The following is an 8,438-nucleotide window of genomic DNA, read 5'->3' as shown; positions in this document are numbered from 1 at the left end:
GAGGCAACGCTCGGCACAGATGCACTGGCACACAGCTGGCCACAGGGCCTGCGCAAATATGCGTTCCCCCCAGTGAGCCTGCTAGCACAGACACTGTGCAAGATCAGGGAGGACGAGGAGCAGGTCTTGTTAGTGGCTCCATATTGGCCCAACAGGCTCCTCGCGACAGCCCCTCCCTGGCGGATTCCTTTGAGGAAGGATCTGCTTTCTCAGAGACGGGGCACCCTCTGGCACCCGCGTCCAGACTTGCGGAAACTCCATGTGTGGACCCTGGACGGGACGCGGAGATTCTAGGTGACTTCACCCAGGAGGTAGCTCTCACTATCAAAGAAGACAAGACGGGCCTATGCGCTGAAGTGGAACCTGTTCGTTGAATGGTGTTCCTCTCACCGTGAGGACCCCCGGAAATGTTCGATCAGAGCTGTGCTTTCCTTTTTGCAACAAGGGTTGGAGCGTAGGCTGTCCCCCTCCACCCTTAAGGTTTATGTTGCTGCTATTTCCGCTCACCACGACCCCGTAGAGGGGAGGTCGGTGGGGAAGCACGATCTGGTTGTCAGGTTTCTTAGGGGGGCCAGGAGGTTAAACCCTCCTAGGCCTCCCTCCCTACCCTCTTGGGATTTGGCATTGGTGCTAAGAGCCCTACAAACTGCCCCCTTCGAGCCTTTGCAGTCAGTCGAGTTGAAGTTTCTCTCTATGAAAACCTTACTCCTGACTGTGTTGGCCTCGATCAAGAGGGTGGGGGACCTGCAGGCATTTTCGGTTGACGAATCATGCCTTGAGTTTGGTCCGGCTGACTCCAGTGCAACACTGAGGCCCCGGCCCGGCTATGTGCCCAAGGTTCCTACCACTCCCTTCAGGGACCAGGTAGTGAACCTGCAAGCGCTGCCCCTGGAGGAGGCAGACCCAGCCCTAGCTTTGCTCTGTCCTGTACGCGCACTGCAACAGTACGTGGATAGAACTCAGAGCTTCAGGACCTCAGAACAGCTCTTTGTCTGTTACGGAGGACAGCAGAAGGGGAAGGCTGTCTCCAAGCAGAGGATGGCCCACTGGATAGTGGATGCCATCACCTTGGCCTATGAAGCACAAGGTGTGCCCTGCCCACTCAGGTTGCGTGCTCACTCCACTAGGGGTGTCGCATCATCCTGGGCGCTGGCTCGTGGTGCCTCGCTAGCAGACATCTGTAGAGCTGCGGGTTGGGCGACTCCTAACACGTTTGCTAGGTTTTATAGCCTACGTGTCGAACCGGTTTCCTCCTGTGTTCTCACCTCAAACGGGTAGTGGCATTGAGAGGCCCGGCTCAGAGTCGGCTTGCGGCGTTCCTTACACCTAATTCTCCAGAGAGTTCCTTAACCAGGCAAACCCTGTCGAGTCCTCCAGTACTCCGGCATCTGGCGCCAAGCCTTTCAGCCAATGAATTCTTGAAATCTGATGTGAGGCTAGTGCCCATATGAGAGACCCTGCCGGGATCCCATATGTGTATTCCACGGTATGCTTATTAGAGCCGTGTTTCCCCTGGCAGACCACATTCTACCATCTCTAATGATGCAGCCTAAGCCATCTCGGAAACTTCCATGTGCAATAGGGCCCTACGGGGTTACTTCACATGTCTAAATGCCACTTAACCCCCTCTGGGAGGAGGTGACTCCGCAGTGTGCCTCTTCCAAATGGAAGGGCACGCTTCCCAGTGTTATCCATGTCCTACTGTCTGGGTTGCTCAAGAAACAACAGTAGTTGACCTTCTCTGTGTAGAGCCCGGTCCTATCGTCTGCCTTATAGGAAGGATCAGGAGGTCTACACAGGGCACTGGAAGGGGCAGCTCCTGTGGTGCTTTGGTAGCGATCCCGACGTGACTCGCCTCGGCTCCTCAGCAAAAGCATGAATTAATGCGGTGCACCTGCTGCCTCTTATACTCACACTGTGATCAGTGGCAGCTGGATGCAATGATCACATGCCAATGTCCATTGGCTCATTTAGTTACACTTGAAGTGGATTGGTCTCTCTGGCGAGATCCCAATTCATCGGTCATCCGACATGACGTCTCCGTTCCCTCCTTCAGGGAACGAGGGTTACATACGTAACTGAGACGTTTGTCTGAGATGACCAAATGTCCACATATACTGTTTCAGGCATGACAAAATGCGAATGTTAAACTTACGCGAGGGAATCCATTAAATCATGCCGCGAGTCATTGCTATGATTGACAGAGGCAACGGAATGAATCACCTGACGAGCCGATGTCAAAATAAAGCTGTGCATTAAGTGATTCAGACTAAATTCAGACTAACAAAACTACAGGTCTGTGTTGGATAAAACTTAAACGATGTAGCCTAGTTATTTAAATTAAATCTAAACATTTCAAAATACTGAATGCATTATTTGTTTGTTATACCAACTCATTTAATTTGTATTTGACTATATAGTATTTAAATAATTCAGCATTATAGGCTTTGACTTTGTAACTTCCTGCACTTGCTATACTTTACACTTCAGTGCGACAAAGTACTACATTTGTTATAATATTTATTTTATTATGAATCAAAAGACGTGAAAAACTAAGTTGAAATGGCAGCTGCAGCCAATGAGTGATCCTCTGCTGCCATCTCTTGGTTATAAATGTAATTTCATTTTCATCTTAAAAAGTCTATTTTTCGCCGATACACGTTTTTAGCATATTTCTTCATGTCGTCTTCATGAATGAAAACTGAACCTTTAATAATAATGGGAATTCACCACACAGAGTTGAGAAATAATAAATGCCTTAAAATTTTATAAGATTTAAAAAATGTGTTCATGGCTTTGAAGGTAAGATATTGATTATCGAGAATACCATTAAGACGTCGTTTAAGACATTAGCCTAACTGCCTAAACAGTTACGATAGTGTTTATTTGTCAGCATTTAAATGCACAGTTATACTTACGTGAGTACATTCCTGGGATTACCATACTCTGCATATAAAATTGTTCTTCAATAACATGAAACTGTATGTTAATTCCGCAATCATTATTTACGGTGTTGCAATTATTTTGTTTCTCAGTTTTTGATAAGAATGAGGCAGGAGATGTTTCTGTGAGAGTCTCTACTTATATATAGCACATATAAAATAAGCTTCACCCGAAGATTACGAGCTGGCTTATCTTTATCCAGAAGTTCTAAATAGCGCTCCGTGCATATGGTCAATTGCCATTTGTCCTACAGTAATGAGTTTTTCTTCTCCCTTTCTTGTTGTTGCTCAGACATCAGTTTTTTATTGCACTTTTAATCTCAGTTTCTTTGACATACCATGCTGATTTTTATCGTTTCTGGCGGTCAAGTGGCTTTTTGTTAACTGCATTTAAATATGAAACTGAATGCTATTAACTACTGTTATAATTATAACATATTAATGTTGCTGCATCTATGTTATATTAGTATAATTTAGTATCTGATTTTGTTTTAATTCGTTAATGTCTTTTTTTCTCTCTGTTTCATTAGTTAAATTTTTTTATATCTGTAATTTAAAATGAGGAATGATGCCTTGGCAAATAGCTTTATTTATTTATTTATTCCATCCAATTAACTTTTATTCTATTTCAGTTAACAATTTATTTATTTTATTTTTTTTGTGACATTGTGCATCCAGAGAGACATATTTAAAGGAGCATCTAAAACAAATAGCAAAACCATCACATATTTCCATGGTTTAATGCTGATTTAATCAGTGCAATAATCCCACGCTTTGATGCAAACATGAAACTCTTTAGAAAGATGATTCTTTGTGATTGGCTCTTACAGCATTAACAGAAAGTCAGACAATGAGACACAGATGAAATTGACTCTTTAAACAATTAAATAAATGCAACAAAGATTAATCTGGAAGTGATTTCATTAATGCCAAGTATGAAACGTCTGCAAATGTGGAAAGAACAATTAATAACACTGTTTGTTCCAGAGCTTTCATCTAAATCGTTTAAATCTTTTAATTGGCGTGTTGTGATGGGTTGTTGTGTTCCGTGTAGAATTCTGTGTAGAATCAAAGAAGAATCACTCAGAAGATGGGTTCTGTGTCACTGTTTTTGTTCCGTGTCTTTTGAGCCACGAGGTGTAACAAATGGGGACTCGTCCTCGTCACAGTAGGATCCAATCAATGTGAGGATGATTTGGAAATATTTTATCATTTTTGTCATTTCATCGTATTTTGTTGTTTTTGATTCTTTTGAACATGTTTGGAAATGTTTTCTGATGACATTTTGAGGGAAATCCAGTTTGAATAATTTGACGTCACAATAAGATGTCCTGCAGTGGAAGACTCTCAAGACGTGTTTTTGGTTTTTGCAGAATTGCATATGATCACCTTACAATATTACAATATTATAGTAGATGATAAATGTCACACACTCCTAGCTCATTCACCTTTTTCGTCCTAAGTGACCAGCGCGTCTCATAGTGCCGTTTATATTGCAAACTATTACCACAACCACAGGTCATGATTAAACACTGGTCTGAGTTGACCTCAAAGTATAAATACCTTTCTTTCCATTTCTCCTTAAATATCCACCCTTACAGATCAAACTTCTTTTGGACATGTTTAAAATCACAGGCTGACACACAAGCATCAGTTACAACACAGCTATCATCAATTAGATCCTGCTCCAGATTCTGGCACTGCTTGATCCATTACACACATGTTAGCGTCTCAAGGCATAACATCAATACAAATGAGCAAAAAAAAATTTAAAAAAGGCAATTGGTTCCAGTTTAAATAAAAAATAAAATAGTAGTGAATTTTCACACCTGCCATTTCCCTTGCTAACTCTGCCTGTGTAAGCCTTGTGTTTTAAAGGGGTCATATGATGCAATTTCAAGTTTTCCTTTCTCTTTGGAGTGTTACAAGCTGTTTGTCCATAGATAAGATCCCTGAAGTTGCAAAGACTAACGTCTCAAAACCAATGAGATATTCTTTATAAAAGTTAAGACTCGCCCATGCCCTCCTAAAACGGCTCATTCAAACACGCCTCCACATGTCTACATCACGGTGTGGGAAGATTTACATAGCACCGCCCAAATGTATGCGCAAAGAAAGAAGGCGGAACTATTATTCTCGCTGTAGTGTTGTTGCTGCTGCAGGTGCCATGTCCTGGAGATGCTGTGTTTCATCGTGAAAGCGAAAGTACTTTGTTTGGGCTTCCAAAAGAGGATACAACTAGAAATCAGTGGTTAAGTTATATTTACAACACTGTTCCAGAACAATACAACGCAAATATTAGAGTGTGCACAGCGCATTTTACAGACGACTATTTCCTGAAGCTGGGAGAGTAGCCTGCAAGCTATCAAAGGCTGTTTCTATAAAGTGGGGCAATTCCAACTTTGCAAGGACAGTCTGGCGCTTCTGACTCACAACCCTGACTCACAGCGAGTTTTGAGCAGTGTAGAGTAGTGCTTGTTGTTTGTCGTTTCTCCAATCACCAATGCAGACATGGTAATGTTTACTCAGCGCGATGCAACGCGACGTGTAAAAGGACAGTATAAGTCAATATAATCAGTAATTATGTCCCCACTGGATGCAACAAATGCCTCGTTTATAATGGGTTTTATTGTTTTTGTGACGTCACGCCGGGACACGACATCACAATATGGTAAAGGACATAACATTTCCGTCACACGCGCTTGAGGTATTTGGCCAGTCACAATGCACGGGATAGCTGGCCAATCAGAGCACACCTTGCTTCGTTGTAAAAATCGACGCGTTTCAGAAAGGCGGGGCATAGAGGAGCAACAATAATGTACAGTATGTGGAAAATAATATGGTTTTTAACCTTAAACTGCATAAACACATTACATTACACCAAATACACAAAATAATTTTCTTTTTAGAAACATCATATGACCCCTTTAACTTTCTGTGATGCTGTGTGTCTCTGTGTCTTCAGTCTCTGTTGATTGTGTGACTGTGACGTCTCTGTAGCGGCTCCTTATTCACCATCAGCTGATCCTGAGGAAACTGGACTGACGTCTAAATACTGAGAGTCCTAGAATAAAACACACAGACAGTCACATATAAGTATGAGACATTACTGCTGTCACATCACATCAGCAGATCCATTTCAGAAAAAAACACAGTATATTCATATTACAGCCAGAGATATGAACAACTGATCATAGATTAATAACAGTGAATGATCAACAACTCTCTCTTTATCATTTACACACAGAGACACTGGAAGAGATGAAAATATTAATATATTCATAGATCACAGAATTAAACACAGTTTAATGTACTGGGACTAAATTAAAGCTGAATTATCTTATATTCTCCAATTACACACATATGAGGCCCGTTACTAAACTTTGGCCATTTTAAAAGATTTAAATAATAATATACTCACAACATAATAATGTATGCAGTTTATAATGTGGATCATGTTTCAGGTCAGAGAGTAACTTCACTCCTGATTCTCCTATTTTATTCACAGACATATACAGTTCTCTCAGGTGTGAGGGGTTTGATCTCAGAGCTGAAGCCAGAACAGCACAACCTTCATCTGTGACGCCACAATAATCCAACCTGTAGAGAACAATGACACAATGTGAATTGTAGTTGAAGTGTGTGTAGTTTGTTATTGACTCTGGTCTCAGAGCAGGAGATGAGATATAATGACAAGCATTGCCACAAATTGCTGCTGATAGAATCAGATTTATGCATGTTGATGCTCAGTGGTGCTGTTTGAAATTGTTGTGTGCTTCAGGACTGAACAGACACACAGAGCTGAATGTGAGATATTGTTTCATAGTGATATAAGGACGGATCTGTCTGGAGAAACAGTCACTTGCTCCTCTAATAAACACCTACAGGAGGACATTTGCTTCACGTGTTCCCCATTACATCTCATTTATTAACTCTTGTGATCAAACACATCATTGTGTCATGTTTGGCAGTTTATAAACTGAATAGAAATCACTAAATTACACATTAGTATCTGAACATTCAGGTTAAATCTGCATGACATCTGTGAGAACACAATGAGCTCATGGGATTTCAGAAAAAGTGGAAAATAAGAGGAAAATAAACTCTTACACAGAGATGGGCAGGTGAAGGAGTATTAATCAAACTAGCAGAAGCAACTGAAGCTGCAGTAAATGTTTGGTGGATCAAAAACAGAAGCAAGAGCTCATGATGTGATGAAGATAAATGAAATGAACATCTTCAGTCATCAGAGTAATTTGTTCTGAGATTTAGAGTGTTTACTGAACATTTATTTTACAATGATTGAATTTAGTCTTTGAATTTGCATTAAAGAACACGTCTTACTGAGGACAAAGACATGAGACTTTCAGAGAGATGATCTTACAGCAGTATCTCCAGTTTACAGTGAGGATCCTCCAGTCCAGCACAGAGACGCTTCACACCCAAATCTCCTAGTTTATTCCAAGACAGATCCAGGTGTCTCAGGTGTGAAGGGTTTGATCTCAGAGCTGAAGCCAGAGTAGCACAACCTCCATCTGTGACGCCATAATTCATCAACCTGTAGAGAACAATGACACACTCTTCACTCTCAGATCAAATCAGTTTTGCTGTGAATCCATTATTAAAATTAAATTACAAACTTAAAGCAACACTATGTAACATTTGCTCACGGTTCCCCCATGTGATTGATAAGCGCAATTGTCTGTTATCAGTGTCGTAAATACTGTCACTGTATAAGCTTCCCCGTGGGCAGCGCAATACACGTGAATTTGTTGATTTGGCTAAAGGTAGGGATGGGTCACGATTATCGAATATTCGATTAGTTGATTTAATAATATAATATCGAATAGGCTGTGCGATTTGTTTTTTTTTTTACAATAATTCTCCATGTTTTCAGTGCTGAAGTGGTGGTAATGCGTTCATGTAACCAGAGGGTGGTGCTGCCAATAACGCACCTAAAAGATGTTATAGACAACAGAAGAACAACACATTGGGCCTCATTTATGAAACGAACATACGACAGAAAAGTGAACATACGGTCGTTTTAGCGCAAAACTTTGAATTTATCAATACGGACATGAGCGGTGGCTACGATCAAATCTCACGTCTGGCCTCAGCTCGAGTACGCAAGTTTTTTATGGCCTGAACTTGCGCGCAGCATATAAATCTGGTGGAGAATTGTAGAATGACAGCATTTTGTTCATTTAGGTTATTTTCCTGACCGACAATCGAGGCTCATCAGTCGATCACTGACCAGTAAGATTAGAATGTCTTTTGTTTTGTTTTATTCTGGGCATTAGCTTTACTTGCGCGAATAGTAGCGTAAACCACAGACCATGAGGATTCACACATCGTCGCATCACGCACCTGCAGTGTCTATAAAAGGAATAAAATAAATAGGACTACACGAAATATATAATAGGCTATATGCCTAATATAATTAACATAAACAAAAGGCAAAAAACGGCAACAAGTATAGGCTACGCTTGTTTTTGT

The 8,438-nt window shown here is 41.2% G+C and overlaps 1 protein-coding gene across 4 annotated transcripts in view; it reads right to left on the bottom strand.

Annotated features, from left to right (window-relative positions):
* Positions 1–3,537: 3,537 nt before the first annotated feature.
* Positions 3,538–8,438, bottom strand: part of LOC131547467 (NACHT, LRR and PYD domains-containing protein 3-like) — a 36,545-nt gene continuing 31,644 nt past the window's right edge. For 3 of the 4 annotated variants that reach the window (XM_058788047.1, XM_058788050.1, XM_058788048.1), the window contains 3 exons: positions 7,327–7,500; positions 6,364–6,542; positions 3,538–6,006 (listed from right to left, as the gene is read on the bottom strand). In XM_058788047.1, the coding sequence (XP_058644030.1) occupies positions 6,005–6,006; positions 6,364–6,542; positions 7,327–7,500 (355 nt within the window). In that variant the 3' untranslated portion in view covers positions 3,538–6,004. Of the gene's footprint in view, positions 6,007–6,363; positions 6,543–7,286; positions 7,501–8,438 lie in introns of those variants that run through there. The other variant, XM_058788051.1, reaches the window with a different exon arrangement.

The sequence above is a fragment of the Onychostoma macrolepis genome, chromosome 09, assembly GCF_012432095.1.
Source record: "Onychostoma macrolepis isolate SWU-2019 chromosome 09, ASM1243209v1, whole genome shotgun sequence".
NCBI lineage: Eukaryota > Metazoa > Chordata > Actinopteri > Cypriniformes > Cyprinidae > Onychostoma > Onychostoma macrolepis.
This window is presented reverse-complemented; position numbering and strand designations above follow the sequence as displayed.